General features: G+C 38.9%; 1 protein-coding gene across 3 annotated transcripts in view; it reads left to right on the top strand.

The window, feature by feature from the left end:
* MYOF (myoferlin) overlaps positions 1-20,171 on the top strand; it is a 128,828-nt gene that overhangs the window by 66,851 nt on the left and 41,806 nt on the right. For 2 of the 3 annotated variants that reach the window (XM_033130762.1, XM_033130763.1), the window contains exons 22-30: positions 1,425-1,531; positions 3,990-4,182; positions 5,355-5,510; positions 8,373-8,504; positions 11,391-11,554; positions 13,902-14,016; positions 15,778-15,883; positions 17,051-17,196; positions 18,916-19,089. In XM_033130762.1, the coding sequence (XP_032986653.1) occupies positions 1,425-1,531; positions 3,990-4,182; positions 5,355-5,510; positions 8,373-8,504; positions 11,391-11,554; positions 13,902-14,016; positions 15,778-15,883; positions 17,051-17,196; positions 18,916-19,089 (1,293 nt within the window). The remainder of the gene's footprint in view (positions 1-1,424; positions 1,532-3,989; positions 4,183-5,354; positions 5,511-8,372; positions 8,505-11,390; positions 11,555-13,901; positions 14,017-15,777; positions 15,884-17,050; positions 17,197-18,915; positions 19,090-20,171) is intronic. The other variant, XM_033130764.1, reaches the window with a different exon arrangement.

Here is a 20,171-nt window from a genome sequence, read left to right on the forward strand (position 1 = left end):
TCTCCATCCAAAAAGGCGATTTCCTCACCGCACCAGGCCTACCTTCACTGCCCACCGAGAAGGCAGGGATGTAAATCTGCATGCCAACTTTACCCTTGTTTTCTGTGCTTTGCTTGGGAACTGTCATAATTGACTCTCCACCCCTAGCATCTTCTTTTGTACTTAGCTGAAGTGGTATTTAAGGTGATGTCTTCCACCATTTTGGCAAATTACCCAGTCTTCCTGGGTCTCTCCCATGTACATAGGAGGTATACTTGTTATTAAACTTGAATTTGTTTCTCCCCTGCTAACCTGTCTCGTGTTAATTTGATTGTTAGTCCAGCCAGAACATTGTAGGGTAGAAGATGAGTTTTCTCCCTGACAGGCGTTCAGCTTTTTTAACGCTAGTTCTTCTCATCAGCTTTCTCCGTTAACCAAAGTGTTCTAATTTCTCGCTAATCTAGACAGCATGGTAGCTTTCCATGATTAGGACTTTTGACAATCATCGTGGCACTCCCTCAACCTGCCTGTTGGCAAATCTTCAGAGTGACATAGCAGTATGTTCTGGACTTATCTTGTACTTTTCCTGTCCCAACGCTGGAATCACCATTTCTCCAGGGAGCCCTGATTCCTTTTAGTGGGAATGACATGTTATAAACAAGAGTGCTCACTACTGCTTAGATATCATTGCTTCTAGGGCTGCTAGGCAGACAAACTTACACACATACACACACATATATACCTATATATATATATTTACTTATGTAGCTGTCAATAAACTAAAAGCAAAGAGTTTATAAGGACAACTGCAACTCCATTCTAGTACTACAGGGTTTCTTCTAGGCTTCCCTATTTCTGTATTTACAACTCCCTTCTCCAACAGTGAGAAACCTGGCTTTCATTATCCTCAATATATTTACTCATTTGTTCAATCCTAAAATCCAAAGATAAACCATTGTGAAAAACAAACTTAGAGTTTGACGTGTTTATGCTCCTTTAGTTCCTTTAAACTCAGGATATATAGTCAAAATATTGAGTTCAAAAGTTACTTGGGTTAGTTCAACGTAGTTACATTTTTCATCTGGAATATAGTTATGTTCATTTGTTTCTGTTATATATTCATTCCATTTTAGGGTTTCTTCCCCTATCTTTGTTGGTTTTATTTTATTCCTTTGTGGATACATAAAATATTTACATGGTTTCAAAGGTCGAAGCTATATGTAAAGGTAATCCTATTACGCATATCAGTGTTGATTGCATTTTGAAGAAAAATAAATAGTGCTAAGTTATGGGGAGCATTATTAAATGTTAAAAAAAAAACCCTCTGGTTTTTCTGTTAAGTCTTTTTGTATATTTTTTTCTTGAAAATTAACGCTAAACCTTTACTGGGTATAATAGTGTAATACGCAATTACTAATTATTTCCTCTCTTTCCAAATTCTCCAGCAATCAAACATAGAGGTTCTAAAATCAGGGATACAAGGTAAAATTCCTGCAAACCAGTTGGCTGAAATGTGGTTGAAGCTGATCGATGAAGTTATAGAAGACACAAGGTATAGTGATAATATTTGTATATCCCAGAATTCCCATCCGTACTTCCCTCCCTTAACCTATAAGAATAAACGAGCCTCTAGAATTGTTTCTAGTGTTTGCCTGAAAAATGAATTTGAATGAGTCAAGCTTCTCAAAAGATTGTTACTGGGAGGAGTCTCTGAATCACCACCAGGAAAAACTTCCCTTTCGGATTTGGTGCCAATGCTAAAGCAGCCTGGTGAGGCTAAAGCTCCAGGAAGCACATCCCTGCACAGTGTCAGACTAGGGGTGAAGTGAGGGGAGGTGGGCACGTCTGTGCCTCTGCCTCCCATCAGTGCTTGTATACCCACTTCCCCAAGAAAGGTGACTCCTGAATCCCACACGGAAAAGAAATGCATCAGTTTTACCATTCAGAACAACGTTCCTAATTCCAACACATTTTAGAAACAGCCTTTTTATTTCCTCTTTTACTGAATGCCTAATCAACACTCTGGCTAAACCTTCTGTAGGTGAAGCTAGTAGATTTGACTTGAACAAGACAGCCTTTCATAACTGTGACTTGGGAAAACAGCTCAGATCTCTGTGTATTTGGAAATCAAAGGGGGAAGTGATTCATTCTAAACTCATTTTAAATATTGACCAATGAAGCAGTGGACAGGGAAGTTCCAAAAGAAAAGCATTATTGAATACTCACAAGCAGCAAGAACCAAGCACATTTCTCCTCCTCTGGGCTAGTGCCCTGTCTCCCTGTCTTCTCGTGCCTTCTAGTGGTGTACCCAGGTAATTGAAATGCAGCTGAAAATAAATGGTGATGGAAGGAGAACTGACTCTGGGCGGTGAACACACAATGCAGTATATAGACAATGTATTACAGAATTGTACACTTGCAACCTACATTAATTTTACTAACCAATGTCACCCCAATAAATTTTTAAAAAAAGAAATGCAGCTGAGATCAAAATACTGCTGAGTCCTTGTTTATATTCAGAGAATTTAAATGTGTGTACTAACAGGTCATCTCATCCAGTCTCTTTATTTTATAGATGAGAAAACAGAGACCCAAAGAGGTGAAATGATGTATTGATGTATCTGATGCCCAGAGTTGGGTTTATCAGCACAACTGCTCTTCCTGCTGTGTGTGTTTCACATAGTCAACATCTATTTATTGGCAGTCTCACGTGACTTTTGAGCGAATAGCTTCCGTATATATTTTTGCCTCAAAGAATCATTCCAAGGACTTAACCCTTCCAATGCATTGCCATAATTACTCATGTAACCAAACAGAAACATTTGGTCCTACTTTAAATATAGAAAATGTGAATCTTAAGGTTAGCTGAACAAAACACAGAAATATCTATGTTCACTGTTCTCGAAGAATCCGTTTTTGAAAAAATTAAATTGGAATCTTTTTAACTTCATGTAACAAGAAATTTGTGTTTAAGGGGAGTCATGCTAGGATTTTCTTCATTTAAGAAGCTAGGTGAAATTCAAACCAGTGGAAATTCTAGGTAGAGACGATGTGAGAGAACTTCCCGGAATTGGTAACAACCTCACCCTGTGGCCCTGCCAGCTGCCATGGTGAGAGGGAAGTCTGGAAGAAGAAGGCTAATTCTGGTCCCATGCAGCTGTTCTAGACTTCTCATTTTCAATGAGAGCTGGGCCTGCACAAATGGTTCTTCACCTTCTGGGCCTTTTGTATATCTGATGAGATGGTGCCAATGATGAAGATGGAATGATGATGATGGCAACATTCTTTAGACTATGCAACAGGCATTGCTCTAAATGCTTTTCATATATTAATTCATCTACTTCTCACAACAACCCTAAAAGGAAGATACTAGTTTCCCACATTTGAAGATAGGAAAACAAGAGGTTCACGTATCAAGATCACAGAACTGGTAAATGGTGGAGCCAGGATTTGTACCCTGATAGCTCCAAAGCCTATATGCTTCATCATTATCTCACACTGTTTGTCAACACAGATGTATACTTTTTTTATAAGTTCCAGGGATTCACAGACCTCCTGAGGCCCACCCATGGACAACCTACGGGTGTTGGCCTCTAAGTTAAGAGCCTTTCAGCTAAATGTTCTCTAATCTCCCTTCTTCCTCCTTCATTTTGTGGGTCTATACAATGATTGTAGAAAGCAAAGGAAAGGAAGCCCATTTCTCCCAACTGCCACTGCTGTTTCCATTTTCTTTCCAGTGATTCTATGGGCTTTGGGTCAAACCCAAGGAATTGCTTTGGAATTTTAATTCCCCTGCATTCGTCATGAGAGTGAAGAGAGTCTTAACTGGCACATCTGTTCTACCAATGCCAGATACAACCGACTTGGAGCTTAAACCTGGTCATACTGTGGCGTCAATTAAGAAAGTGATGTGATTTGAAAGATGGAAACCAAACATACATGACTTTGACGTATCTGAAGTCTATAAAGCTATTCTGCAACTCTCTCTTTCTTTCTTTTTTCTTTTTTAGATACTCGTTGCCTCTCACGGAAGGAAAATCTAATGTCACAATTCTAGATAGTCAAATCCAAAAGTTGCGGTTTAGATCTCTCTCCCAGATTCAAGAGGCAGCTGTGAAGATGAGGTCTGAGGCCACAGAGGTGAAGTCTACATTGGCGGAAATTGAGGACTGGCTTGATAAATTAATGCAACTGACTGACGAGGTAGGACTTTTAAACTACACGAATGTCACTTGATATGAAAGAGGGATTCTGTTGAATGGCACCAAGGATAGAATTGGTGGTAGGAAAATCTAGTACATTACCTTGGATATTGAGGAGCTGTGATGGATGATGAAATTAGGGAGTTATTGGGCTGAGATGCTAACGGGTAATGGGGTTAACGTCATTGAAGTAAGGGCAGGAGAAGAATTTTCAGTTGGTGGTCCTGGAAATGTCTTCAAAGTAGACAAGTCATTATCATTATCATTGTACAGTCAAAGAATATGTTAACTGGAGTGATAAAGTAGCAGATCTGTGCAGTACAGAGGATTAAAATGCTACCTTTGGTTGGGGTTTGGGAAGACCTGACTTTGAATCCTGGATCTACCAAGTGTGATTCTGGACAAGGGAGTCAACCCCTTTAAGCCTCAGTTTCCCCATATGTAAGATGGAGATAAATGTAATATTCAATTCACAGCATTGTTTCGTGAAGATTAAAGAAAATGATGAGTGTAAAAGGCTTAGCACAGTGTAGGGAACACAGTGAGTGTTAGATAAATGTTGGCTGCCATTAATCTATGTGAACTGGAAAAACAAGAGAATAAAAGAACCTCCTTCTGACCTTCAGAGATTGGGGGGGAAGGGGTAATATATTTGTGTCTAGAAACACATGTGGAAAAACATGATTACAGGCAATTTTTATTTTCTATTTTCTATGCTTCAATACTTTCAAAATTTCCTATAGTGAACTAATACCACTTTTACAATCAGGAAAAAAAGGGGTTTTAAAAAACTGATTTGATATTTCAGGTTTGGCACATATTTGATTGTGAGACAGAGATGCTCTGTCTCTGTCCTATAAAAATATATTAAACCTGCAGATGGCTTTCTTTAAATGATGGGTGAGATAAGACGGGGTATTTCCTAAAATACCTGTGAGAGCCAGGGAGCAGGCAGGGTTTTTAAAAGGTGAAGTCCCCCTCTGCTCCCCACCCTGTGGGCTCACAGTGTGTTCGGTCCCAGGAGATGTGAAACTCAGGAATGTGTGGGACAGAGCCGTAACCACAGTGTTTCTTTGCTAAGTGGAGCCCTGAGGGTCCAGCCTGCAGGGTCTCCAGTCTCTGCATTTAGATGAATTCTAGCTTTGCTTTCTGTTTTACCTACCACCTGACCAGCCACAGAACAGTATGCCTGACATTATCATCTGGATGATCCGGGGAGAGAAAAGACTGGCCTACGCGCGCATTCCCGCACATCAGGTTTTATACTCCACCGGGCAGGAGAGTGCCTCTGGGAAATACTGCGGGAAAACCCAAACCATCTTCCTGAAGGTATGGCTTCATCACTGCGTGATATGAAATACTGCAATACAAAATCCATGTTCCTGAGAAGGGCCTGCTTTATGATTGGCCGGTCAATGAATGGCTAGGACACCCATGATCAATTCTGGCCCATTTGGGCCCCTTCTTCTAGGGTGGTAATTCCCAGAGAATGATCTCAGATCTGCGGCGTTCAATCAAAGACACATATGTCCATAGAGGTCTTTGTGATACTGTTATTAACATGGCATCGTAAATGCTTTGCATTCTGGCAATTTTCTACTTCTAATGTCACATACAAAGCAGTGCCTTTCTTCCCTTCCATTCTAGTGAATGTTTGGGAAATAGAAAAAACAGAAGGTAAAACAGATAGTCCATGGAATCTGTGCCCTAACCAAATCTATGTCCTGACCTCAAATTGAAGGATTTTGAGGATTATTACTTGAGGGCAAGTGTCCTGAGCACTTTTAGAGTCATGGACTTTTTTAAGTGCCTGGTGAAAGCTACTGGCCCTTTCTTCTAGAAGAGTGCATATCTTACTTGCATCCAATATTATGAATATGATTAAGGAGCATCATAGAAGTCGTAAATCCATTCCAGGACCCTGGATTAAGAACTGTTTTGTGCATGTATCAGGAGAACCAAAGGGGCTGGTAACAAAGAGACCAGAATAGTTCCCAGCTGCACATTTGACATCCCTCTCCCTGGCTGACCCCAACTGAATTCTTTGGATTCGGGGGAGAGGAATAAAGAGCAAGAAGAGAAAAAAACAGTCAAGGGAGAGTATTCTCTTAAAACAAGGAGATAGCTACTAATTTTTAATAAATGTACTCGCTGCTCTTTAATCAGGAGGGTGAAAATAGAACCAGAGTGATTATCTTCTTTTAAGTATCTCTTGTTGGAATAAATTTTACTTAAGATAGAACCACAATTATAATTGACTTCAGCAGTGGGTGGAAGCAAACTGATTAATAAATAAAATTTCACAGTGGGTGGGAGAGGAAGCAAAGTGGTTTTCTCTATATTAGGTTTTAAAACTCAGTGGATAAACAGCAAAATGCTTTTAAGAGAATGTTTTATATATTTATTGATTTTGTTAATACTCATTATCCAGTTTAAGAAGTTATTTAATTCAGTGTGTTGTTTTTTTTGTTGTGTTTTTTTGTGGGGTTTTTTTTGTGTTTTTTTTTTTGGTGTTGGGACCCCTTTAACAACAGCAAAAAAATAATATTACAAAAATTTTTGAAGACTCCAGAAAGCATTTTTTTATATGGGTTGTATCTACTAACATTTACTATTATAGAAATTAAAACTAAGACATTTAAAACATGTTTATTAATTTATTTTAAAATAATAATAAACCCATTACATGTTAATATAAATTGCATGTTTTTATAAAATATGTATATTTATAAATATGTTATAAAATATAAAGTATTTTCTTTAAAACTCAGAGAGCAAAGTGATACTGTTTCACATTTTTGCAAACCTCTTTTAATGTCTGGCTTCACAGAAATATAACTGGATTCTCATACCTGCTTCTACAATTAATCTGATGGAATAAGTTGCTTGGTTGAAGTACATGAAGAGAATCTGACCTCACATAGCTACGTACTTTGGAAAGGGAGGAGTATTTTAATAATCTTTTCAGATAATTATGATACTCTTCTCTGATACAACACTAAACTCAACAAGTAGTAACTTTTAAAAGGTTAATTACAATGTGGTATTTTAAACCATATCAATGAACTTTTTATTCTCTTCTACATTAAAATCCATTGGTCTATCTTGTACTTTGAATGGCTCTTTTGTCCATGCATCATTTTGTAACATTAAACATTGATCATTTGGAAAATATTCCGTTCACTGAATTAATCAGATCTTCCTAATGTTGACACATCTCATCACACAACATATCACATTAATTATCACATTCATGAATATCACATTCATTAATATCACTTATCAGAAAAGTCTTTATGTATTGGGAAGCTATCAAGCTCACTGTGACGGATACAAGTTTTCCAAAATTCTTATTTTTACTTGAAATCTTGAATTTTATTCTTGGCAATAAAATACAGTCGATTGTTGTCCTTGAAGTGATAGGCTCCGTTTGTTTATGTTCAAGAAAGTGTCTGCCCCATACCAGAGTCTGAATAACCATATTTGTCTGTCAATCGCTGTGGCAAGTAAAAAAGGCACTTCATTTAAAAAAAACCAGCAAACAAACAAACAAAAAAAAATGGCTAGCTCAGCTCACAACTCAAACAATTGCTCAGGAACTTTTTCTCAAGACAGACACTTATTAACATACAGCAGAAGTACTTTGTGTATACTTCTCATTTCATCACACAAAATACTAAAAAGTCCTGTACTTAAGGATCATGATTTAATAAGATTAGTATTTTTACTGCTTTATCAAGGGAATGCTTAAGTAATACTGGCATTTTATTTTCTTCACTGATAGTGATGAAGAAAACAATTACTATCGGTAGTTTGGTGTCACTGCCTTGATTCCTGCTACAGTGCCTGGAGTTTTATCCACTGCTGCTTTTGCACCATCAGTGCAAATGTCAATACAGTGGAAAAGACAAGTAACATCTTAATATTATTAGGAAAATAGTTTTGACCTATGAACCTCCTGGAAGCTCTCAAGGACACACAGGAGTCCATGCATCATGCTGGAGAACCACTGCTTTAGTTATTATTTTAGTCTTTGCTGTAGGGCCTTTGGAAATATTGTAACTATGCAAACATAAAATTAGACCGGTGAGAGCAATGATTAGATGTTCAGGCTGCTTTTGGCTTGAATTTAATATCACAGCATGTGCTGTGCCCAGCATAACATATCATGTGTTATTGTGCATCTCACAGTATCCGAAGGAAAAAAACAATGGACCAAAGGTGCCCGTGGAGTTGCGAGTGAATATCTGGCTGGGCTTAAGTGCTGTTGAGAAGAAGTTCAATAGATTTGCAGAAGGAACGTTCACCGTCTTTGCTGAAATGGTACGTTTAATGTCATCACTCTTTTGGGGAGCTGGTACTTTTACTTTTCATCCTTAGAGAAAATATTAACATATCAAAAACCATCACTGCCATCATTACTACTTACCATCCCTTTGGTAGGACCATAAACTAAGGGGAAAGATTGACTTGAGGTTTGGTTGTCAGCACTGGGACACCTCAGAGTGATCCACACACAAATAACCCAGGAATGAGGGCACTTGAGAGGTGCAGACCTTGAGAAGCTGCTTGGGGTCAGGAGTCTTTAAGCCACCGGAGACTCATTTCTCGCTGAGAGGAAGCCTCTGATGGGATTGCCCAAAGGCAAAGAAAATGCTGCCTGAATACTTCAAAAAACAATAGACATAATTTGTAAAAACCTTCCCTGAGTTAAAAATCCACTTAGCTAATTAAAAGTCTCATTACAATTAAACCAATGAAAATAATTTTCACAAACTTTTATAGCTAAAAGCAGAGTTATTTGGATTAGTTTTTTCCCTACTATTTTTAACTCAGAGCACGTACTGATGTAAACTTATTAGATATATTCGGTGGGTCTCTTCTGACAATTTTCTGATGAACTCCATTCTTCTGCAGATGGGCTTTCATACTCAGATAAATGGGGGAGAAAACAATCATCATTCTAATTAAATTGTGCATGTGCTCCTGATGCCCATCCCTGCACCTCATACTGGTTCAGGATTGTGGTTCTCATGGGCAAGAAAACCCTTGGCCATCTTTTATTTTTACTTTTTATTTATTTAAAAGTACCTGGCATATAGTTGGTTCCTGTAAATATTTATGAATAAATACATGCATACATGATAGCAGAATTTATCCATCCGTCCGTCCACCCATCCAAGCTTTTAGGGAATAGTGGCTTTATGCCAGGTACTGAGGCAGATACTGAAACTGATGAAGAAAGCCAAGTCCTGTCCTCAACGATCTTATCGTCTATTGCAGTGATTGTAAAACTGAATGTCTTGTCAAACATGCCAACTGCCAGAACCACCCCAGGGTTTCTGATTCTGAGTTAGGGATTAGCACCAGCCATAATTCCAATGTGAGTGGATATGGAGCATCAGTGGATAAGTCTGAGAAACAATGAAACATGTGGGAGACACACAAAGTCCTCACAGAGCAGGTTTAGAAGTGCAACTGGAGATAAATAGAGGGTGTGCTGGGGGCTGCAGGAGAGGCCCTGAGTAGTGGATACTGGTGTCCAGTCAACTGGGCAGTGTGGAGTGGGGGCATGAAGGCACACATAGAAGAGGCTTGCTCCTGCATTCCTGTAGGGTTTCTTGATATCCATATGCCCTCTGGCTGGAACTAAGCCCAGAGAAGCTAGCACTGAGCATGGAGCAACCAGTCCAGAACTCCCTTTCACCCTTTCTCATTTCCAGATCATTCCATGCATAGAGCAAACTGGAGTTTCAGTTCATGTAAAGAATTGTTTTGTGTGACTCTACCCATTTCAGTTGTTTTGTGTGACTCTAGTCTCTCTAGATTCTAACACCCTGTGAGTACCAGTAGGGACACATTAATAACAATAATGGAAATTTCACTGGTTCTTGCCTTCCTGTGCTAATACCAGATCTCAGTTCTGTGCAAAATACCTCCCACTTCAGATTTCTAGAGGTGCCTGAAGTGCTTCACATGTGCAAATGGTCCTGCCTCAAAGCTGCTGGTTAAAGGCTTTTACTTCAGAGCCACATGGGTCCCCATCTCCACTGCTGCTGATGCCCTCTTATCCATGCCAAGTTCCTTGCCTGGGATTTTACTAGAGCCATACAAGCTTCCAAGCAGAAGTGGTAGGAATGCCTTGCTCCTTCATTCTGTGTCCTTGTCACTTGCAAACCAAAGGAGCTGTGCACATGCCCCCAAGTCTCACAGACCCTGTGGCAACAGCTCCTTTAGCTGCTGCCTGAAGCTCATTTCCTCTCAGGGCTTAGAGCCAACATCTGATTCAGGCATTACAGTGTCCATTTAATCCTGAATTACCCATTAGGCTCCTACTCCAACTTCTTCCTTCCTCCTTCAGCCAAGAACTCCCCTGTCACCGATGCACTCACTTTCTCAGTGGGTTCATCCACCAAAAAAAAAAAAAAAAAAAGGAAAATTCAGCTTGGACCTAAATAGGGACACTCACCGATGGCAAACCTCAACCCTTCTGCTAGTTGACATAGTGAAGAGTAGATCATTGCAGATTTATAAATTCTAGTTTAGAAAGGAATGCCCTGTAAACCAGTGTCCACCATTTCCACTAAACCTGCTTCTAGAAAGGTCCTGATCTACCTGCTAAGCTCCAGTGGGGATGAAGGCTCAGAACTTTTAGGGCCCATAAAAGCTGGGTACTAAAGAACCTTCATGTTTCAGATGGGTTCTTTGTGAGAAATGTAGCATCGATTATAATATTGTTTCTATGGGGAAATGTGCCCCAATTTCTAGGCAGTAGACTTGCAAATAAACTTATTATAGAAGACTGCACATTCATAAATTGAGGACTTTTATAGTTATCTAAAAGATTAGGTTCAGAGAACTATTTGGAGCTATTCAAAATAATAATAGAAACAACTAGCATGATATACCACTGTTTACAAAGCACTTTCACAATTATTTGCATATTTGAACTCCAGAACAACTTTATAAGATAGTATTATCCCCAGTTTACAGATGGGAGCAGTGAGTCTTAGAAAGATGAAGGATTTACCGTACATAAGTTGCATAATCAGTAACAGCCCAAGTTTAGTCTATACCTTCTGAATATAAAGGCTTAATTTCTATTGCTAAGCTTTTTCATTTCTATTCTAAGGCCTAGATGGACTTGAAAATTTATGAGCTGGCTTTATTTCTTGCTCTCTGATGGTATTTCTCCTTTTTTTTTTATAGTATGAAAATCAAGCTCTTATGTTTGGAAAATGGGGCACTTCTGGATTAGTGGGTCGTCATAAATTTTCTGATGTCACAGGAAAAATAAAACTCAAGAGGGAATTCTTTTTGCCTCCAAAAGGCTGGGAATGGGAAGGAGACTGGATAGTTGATCCTGAAAGAAGGTAAGTTTTCCATTTTCTGAGAAAAAGGATTGCAATGAAGCTTTTCCCTAGAAATTGTTAGATGAATCTTCTCCATCATCATTCTTGGTAATATTTATGTAACACACAATGAGCAGGAGTAAGTCCATAGAAATTCATAGAAACTTGAAAGATGTCATCAGTGTCCCATTAAACAAATATAAAAGCCCCTGATACTAACACTTACTAAGAACTTATTATGTGTGAATGTGTCAAGCAGTGTGCTAAGCAATGACATCATCTTATTGAATCTAGACTGCAGCCCTACAAGATAGGTAGTAGCCCTTCATAATTCAAAAATTATGAAGGATCTTAGATTCTTACCCCACTTATAAGCTTAACAAGGTCACCTGCCACAGTTTCATGGATGCTGGCAGGAGACACAAGACTCCTGGTTCAGAGACAAAGGACTTTATTGCCCACAGCAATAGTAGTTCCAGAGTATTAACATTTACTCTACTTCTCTGAGCCCCAATTCCCCTAGGGCAACAAGAAGACTGGTCAGATGACACTTGCACATGCAGTGGATTGTGTGACAGGAGAGGAACCCTGAGCTTAGGGAACCCAAATATTTTATAATGGCTAGTATGCTATCTCTGCTGGGAAGAGATACTACTGTATCTATCTTGTTTCCCATATAGTAGTATAAGAGATACTACTGTATCTATCTTGTTTTCAACATTCTTGAAAAGATAGTCTATAACAAAAGTTATGGGGCCACTGTGCAGAAATGCAAGCGACTGACAGAGATTTATTCTCCCAACAAGTCTTATCTCAACAGATGAGGAGACTGAGACCTAGAGAGATTCAGCAATTTTTCCAAAAATATACAGGTTGTAAGTGGTACAAGTGGTGGGCATCAAAACCAGCACTCAACTATTATGCTGGAACATCTGTAAGAAACAGCAGAGGGTATACTTTAAATGGGTAAATTGTATGATATGTGAATTGCATCTCAAGAGCTGTTATTAAAAAGAAAAAAGAAAGAAATAGAGGGGCAAGCGTGTTTTCCCTGGAGTCTGGGGGAAACCAAAGCCTGGTTTCTGAGTGTTGCCAGCAGCATTGGGACCAGATTTCCCTCTTCTCTCCATCTCATGACAGTGTACTTGAGTTTGGAGGAAACAAGCTTGTGAAGTTGGGTTTTATGTACGGCCTTAACCTAGAGTTTGTGCTCCCTATGTCCACATTTATTTTCTGTAATCACATAGGCATTAGGGAAATGAGTGTGCTGGGTCTGGTCTGTTAAGGCCCAGTGTTTGCACATGATTGCTTTTAACCCATGACCGCTTACTTTGGATGGAGTTGGGGTTGCTTAATAAGGAGAAGGAAAACAGGATTTGAATTGGACAGAATGAAGGAAGGTTAATGAGGACAGGGAAAGTCAGGGGGCATTGTGATTGGAAAATTAGAAAGTCAAAGCATGTTAGGGCTGGATGGGACCCCACAGGCAGCAGTCAGTTCTCCTATTCTTTTCTGGGGCCCAGAGAAGTGATGGATGAGCCCAGTTTATACAAATAGTTGGGACTATTGGTTTTCTGATTTCTTTCCAATGTTTGATTCTAGGGTAGGATACAGCAGGGAAAAGATGTAGTGAGGGTAAAGGAAAAAGAAACCTCACTTGAGTGGATGCCTGGCAGAAGATTTAAGTCAAAATTGGAACCTCTGTACTTTCTTCTATGTGTTGTCAAAATAGTTCCCAATCCAAGAAGAAAATTGGCATGGCAGAGAGTCAGTATAGATTTTTCAAGGGCCTAAATGGAGTTTGGAGTCTTAAATGACCTGGTTTGGCTGTCTACCTAGGAACTATCCAGAAAATTTAAACTCCTCCCTTCAGTTTGTGTTACATAGACTGAGCAAGCCACGAATAAAAATTTCCATAGTTGGCCTCACGAGACTGTCTCCACTCCGATTTTCTAAAATAGGGGGAATAAGGGAGGACGACTCTCTATTCTTTTGAACTGTTAGCCAAGAGTTTTGCTGAGAAAAAGCTGAACAGCCCTAAACTGAAACAGAAATATGGAACATGAGGTCCTCAGAAGAAGCTGCCCACAACCCTTTTTTCCCAGTCCCCACCCTAATTACTGAGAAAGAGCAACCCTGCTAATTTGAGGAGCTCTGTAATTTAGGTCTCATTGTTCCAGCAGGCCCCTTATTCAAAGGAATGTCAGAAGTTATTAGTACAAAGAGGAGTCTGAAGTGGAGAACCCACAGGGCTAGAGTGAGGTGGGAACTGGTGCCACCCCCAGGCTGTAGATGGTTCCGGATCATTGGAAAGAGCTGGGGTTGTCGGCTACCATTTCTCCTTGGGTAACACAAGCCTCGCCTGCAGCTTGCTGACTGAGGCGGATGCGGGTCACACGGAGTTCACGGATGAAGTATATCAGAATGAGTGTCGCTACCCTGGGGGCGAGTGGAAGCCAGCTGAGGACACGTATACCGATGCGGTGAGTGGCCTGCTCCCGAGATAGACGTGTTAGCCCTTGGGACCCATGAGCTGCGAATCCACCAACCACAGGCGTGGCTTCCCCGTCTGCTCCCTCTCATGTTCTGAACAGCCTTGCATTTATAACTTAAGCCACGCAAAGTGCACCTATAATTATTTTCTATAGAAAAGCCATTGGGCCTATTTAACTAGATGTTGGTATATGATAAGGAGTGGGTTGTGCAAGTTTTTTAATTGTGCATATTCACTTATTATTTAAGTAGTTTTAAAAGTCATAACAAACTGAATGCTCATGTCTTTAAAATTTTCAAACAGCATAAAAGGAGATGATAAGTAATTTTCCACGATCCATATGTCACCCCCCCAAAGATAACCACTAATAACAGTTTTCTGTTCATATACAAGTATATAACTCCCACCCCCACCTGAACAGAATTGTACACATAGTTCGACAACTTGTCATTTTCACATAATAATATATCTTGAACATCTTTTGATATTAATACATGTAGATTTTGTTTTGTATATTTTTTCTTTGCCAGACCCAATGCTGTTACTATGAAAATTTTTTCCATTACTGTTAATATATATTAGCCTTTATCAGAGAAAAGATAGTTGTAAAAATAGCCCTGAAATATTTATGGACTCCAAAAAAGAAAAAGACATTTTCTCTTTAAAATCTAGGTTTGCTTTTAGAACATCCTGGAGTCTTGATTTTTGAACCTTTAATAAGTGTTTCATTACAAGTTAAAAAAATGGGTAGCATTAGATCTGTGTAATCCTACCAGAATAACTTTGCTCTAATGAGCTTTAAAAAAAAAAAAATCCTTGCAGAGTGTTTTATTATATGCACCCACTATAATTTATTAACTAATCCTGTTGCGGACATTTAGGTTTTTTCCCAGTCTTTGGTTTTTATAAATGATGTGACACTGAACATCCTTATACATACATTTTTATTCACTTGTGAAAGTTTATCTGTAGGAGAGACCCCTACATTGGCTCGGTCAAAGTTCCAATGCATATACAATTTTGGTAAATATTTCCAAACTACTTTCAAAGAAGTTGTGTAAATTTATATTTCCAGCAGCAGCATATTAGGGCGCTGTTTTTCTAAACGCTCACCATACCTCTTTAATATTTTTGTCCATACATGAAAAAATTGTACCCTGTTATTTCAATTCAATTTTCATACTCTCAATTTAAAGTGAAACGGAGTATTTTTCCATATGTTTATGGACCACCTTTATTTCCTCTACTATGAACTTTTTTCATAACACTTCATCAGTTTTTATGCAGAACTGAAGTCAATGGTTAGCATTAACTTTGCTCAGTCTTTCATGACTAGCAGCTACACCTCCAGCAGCATTACCCCATACTCGAAAACATGTGTTTTTCATGCTTTATCCATTTCTGATGGGTTCTTTCCAATATAACCCCTCCCAAAAAGTGTTACACCATTTTGTAATATTAATTTGAACCACATGAAACTTCTGATATTTGATCATTTTCGCCCGACAGAAACAATTTCCCATGGTTCAACCTAGCATATTCCTTAATACTGGAAACAAAAGGCATTCTTAAAAAACTAATTTTTATATAGCAATTGTGCCTAAATAAAGATTAGGGATTTTTCTGAGTAAGATTGATGTCTAAGGTGGTATGTAAGTTAGCATGTGAATACCAGAGTTAAGTGTGAGGACTCCTATCTCACTTTTGCATCTTACTTGACACTATGGCTTGCTTCCTCTTTTTTTTTAAGAACGGTGATAAAGCCGCGTCACCCAGCGAGTTTACATGCCCTCCAGGGTGGGAATGGGAAGATGATGCCTGGGTATATGACATAAATCGTGCAGTGGATGAGAAAGGTAACATTTTAGGTTTATTACCTCACTAGCGGCTCTGCTGCATGGGCCTGGTTAGACAGAGTGAAGTTTCCTATGGAGGGAAGAGTCTTACCCCATTGGTCTATGATAACCAGGACGTGTGGTTTTACCGAGTATAACTGTTCAGGTGCAAAATCTGAAGGACAAGCCAGTGCTTGGACAGGTATGGGAGGTGGGGACTGTCAAGAGTGAAGAATACAAGGTAACAGGGTACTAGGTGGCTGGACTTTGAGAAGCCAGGGATTTGGGATGGGAATGTGGGAGGGAACTGAAGTGCAAATTTTCTCTATTCTAACCATGCCCCAAACCTTCCCTGGAGACCATAAAATACCTTCAAAGTCCTATTCAGCAATAATGCGGATTACTGACATAGCTTCTGTTAATGGTGTTTATCCTTTACCACGAGCAGTAATCTAATATTAAATAAACCATGTACCATTTGGAATTATCAAAAGATAAAATGTCATTTTTTTTTCTTATAAGAGGGAAGAGTACACAGAAAGAGCTAGCATTGATAAAGAGGATTTCAAGATTTCAGATAGATGATAATTTCCTTGCTGATCTCAGTGCACACACACCAGGCCTTGTAATAACAGTTCATGTTGAATGAGCACAAACTACATCCTGAGCATGGCCCCAGTGCTTGCCATGGTTATTTTGATTAATTTTTTATTTTTATTTTTTTAACAAAAGGTATGTTTTAACTTTATGCTGGGGAAATTGGGCCACAGGTAGATTTACCAACTTGCAAGAAACTTCTTTAGTATACAGCCAGCATGTGGTGGTGCTGAGATTTGAACTGAAACTATACGATTGATTACACAGGCCACACACTCTGAACCGGTGTCCAGTTCTGCCTCTTGTACTGTGCTTTATTCTTAGATGTACTCAGTTACCATGAATGACTGGAGGTATAAAAGTGGAGGGAAACCCATAGTGACCAAGGAAGCTTTCTGAAGAGGGAGCCAGGGGAACAGTGCTGTATTCACTTTGGCTGAATTACAGCAAAGTAGAAGGAACAGTGCCATTCAGTTGTGACAGGAGAGAATATTTGGGGGTGGAGAGGGTGACTGAATATTTCCTGGAAGTTTATTTGGCGATCTGGCAAATGCATCTCCTTTGGCTAACGGTTCACTAACTCTATTCCAGGCTGGGAGTATGGAATTACCATTCCTCCTGATACTAAGCCCAAATCCTGGGTTGCAGCAGAGAAAATGTATCATACGCATAGACGGCGAAGGCTGGTCCGAAAACGAAAGAAAGACTTAACACAAAGCTCTTCAAGTACTGCAAGGGTAAGAGGAGCAGAAATTATTTTAGTAGCATGATGGAATACTGGCAATAGCACTTGGAATAATATACATAAGGATTCGAATTCTGGCTTCATTTTCTTTCTCATCTGCAAAATGGGTATAATATCATACTTCGAATTAGGATATGGTAAGGCTTAAATGGAATAATAATAAATTAAGTGGAATAATAGTATTAATAACAATAATCAATGGGGTATTTTGTGTACCTTCTATAATGCTAGATATTTAATATCCATTATCTACAATCCAGAAGGTCTGCATTTTATCCCCATTTTACAGATAATGTTCACAGAGATTAAATAGACTAGCTCTAGACCACATGTCTAGGAAGTGATAAAGCCAGTGTTTGAACCCAAGCTAGGCTAATTCCAAACAGGAACTCTGTCTGTCCCCAAAGTTTCTGACTCATAGTAGGTACAATGAATGAAGTTACTTTTTAGTAAATGGTGAGCTTGTTGGGCACAAAGATGGAACCATAGTCATCTTTGTAGCCTCCTTGCCAGGTCAGGAACTTATTCCTAATAAATAATGGAGTAGAATGAATGAGCTGATCAATGAATATTTGTTATTTAATTATCCTTATCCTGATGGGGTGAGAAGTTTCTAGAATCATTTGACTCTGAACTTCCACATAAAAGCACCAAGGTAAAGTGGAACGAACACTGAGCCACCAGTCAGAAGACCAGAAACTTGGCTCAGTTCAACCAAAAAGTATTGTTGAGACTTTGATCATGTTCCCTAACCTGCCTCACTCCTGGCTACATGAACTATTTCAATGCCACTGTTAACACTAGTAGAGGGCTAATTATAAGATTATGCTTGACCTGGATTTTATGTTTATTTGAAGTTGAAAAATAGCCCCTACAATGATAATAACCTACATGGAGCTCTTATTTCTGCAATTATAAATATTATTCAATATTATTTTACATTTATTAAATCTAGTCATACTTTTAAGATATTTACATAAAATTTCCACCACTAACATGTCACTACATGAAGGCAAGGACCCTGTCTGTTTTTTTCTTCACTGCTTCCACAGCTCTTAACACAATCCCTGTCATATAGTAGGCACTCATATTTGTTGAGTGAGTTGCATAGAACATTGAAAACTGAAATCATTCATATATAAATAGTTTTAAGATAAAAAGTGCAATACTCAGTATTAATTATTACAGAAGTAATATACCCTGATCTATCATGTAATTGTTAGTTATGGCAGCTATTAGCTTAGACAAGACATTTAAATCCTGGGGAGGGTGGTGTCATTTTTTTCCCCTCCATATACAAAATGGAGATAATAATGGTTTCCAAACTATACAGTAATAGCAATGTTTTCTTATGAGCTAATGAAGTGAGAAAATAGAAAGTAACTTGAGAAAAAAATCAATTTGCTTTATTTACCCACCCAATGTTCCCCCAAAGTCTGAATAGAGTGACCCTCCTTTTAGTATAACTCCCACCTTGGCAACATCTCATTCCACCTTAATTGCCTGGTTAACTCTGTATTCCCATAGTCTGTCAGCTCTACAAGGGCAGACAGCCTGTCTGCTTTGTTCTTTGTTGTATTCCTGGCCCCGAGCACAGTTGTTGGCACAGAGATGATTTTCAATACATATTTGTTGACTGACCAAATAATCTGTTTAATCAATATAAGGATGACGACGATGGTGATAATTAGAAGTTTTAATTTTGTTTTAGGCCATGGAAGAATTGGAAGACCGGGACGGCTGGGAATATGCTTCTTTAATTGGCTGGAAATTTCACTGGAAACAGCGTAGTTCAGATACCTTTCGCCGCAGACGCTGGAGGAGAAAAATGGCCCCTTCAGAAACGCATGGTGCAGCTGCCATCTTTAAACTTGAAGGTGCCCTTGTAAGTAAAAAGTAGCCAAAGCTCAAATAATATTGACATACTCATAGGTAAAAGGTACGAGTGTTAGATACACCACCAACTCCATAGTGGTCCCTCCACTACTGCAAGACTCCAGATAATTTGGGGGAAAGCTACACATCCAATGTGCTCAGTCAGTTTTATAGAATGCATACACCGTTAACATATGAAAGTTCCAAGAAGTCCTACTGCAGACACACCTAGCATTTTCCAAATACCGGGGGTGCCAAAAAAAATGTATACAAGGGGACACTTTGGTCAACGTTGCTCAAGCAGAATCAAAAGTGTCCAGACACTGATGGTAATGACTTTGAGCACCTCTTGTAATTGCAGAAGTCAAACATGACTTATATTCATCTTTTGTTATCGGTATATGTTGAATATTACAATTTTAATACAGTTTTTCTGTCTTAAAATGTGTTTACATTTTTTGTGGCACCCTCTGTATATATGTTCCCAAAGCCTTGTTGCCAGTGACCTCTATTAACATCCCAAGCCCTGGTTCCTTGGATCACAGCTTGTAAACAGTTCAACAAACCAAGAAAGTTAAATATACAGATGTGAGGGGAAGGAAAACAGAAGGATGGCTCACAGAATTAGAGAACAATTCACATGGAAGCACAATAAAGAAGGCAGAGAGGAAAAAATACAGAAAGGTAGAATAAATTAATAAGAAAATGACGGTTGATCTAAACCAATGTGGTGGTCAGAAACCATTTCCAAACACAGCCTATTTTTTATATTTCTGCATGCTGAGCCTGCTGTGTTTTTCTCCTGCTGCTCTTTCTCTTCGTCCTCCCACCCTTTTAATACCCTTACTTACACTTTTCATTTTCTTTGTCTTTCAGTGGTAGGGTTTGGTAAACCTGGACTTGAGGTAGCAGGTCTGGCTTCAACTTCCTGCTCTATCTCTTTCCAGCTAAATGATTTTGGGAAGTCACTTACTGTCCTGAGCTATATTCATTTCTAAACTGAAGTGATTGGATGAAAAAAATCTCTTTTAACAGCCATCATTCCATGTGTTTGTCATTCTTGCCTCTTTATTGGTAGGCATTGTTAATTGA

The sequence above is a fragment of the Rhinolophus ferrumequinum genome, chromosome 16 (genome assembly GCF_004115265.2).
Source record: "Rhinolophus ferrumequinum isolate MPI-CBG mRhiFer1 chromosome 16, mRhiFer1_v1.p, whole genome shotgun sequence".
Lineage (NCBI taxonomy): Eukaryota > Metazoa > Chordata > Mammalia > Chiroptera > Rhinolophidae > Rhinolophus > Rhinolophus ferrumequinum.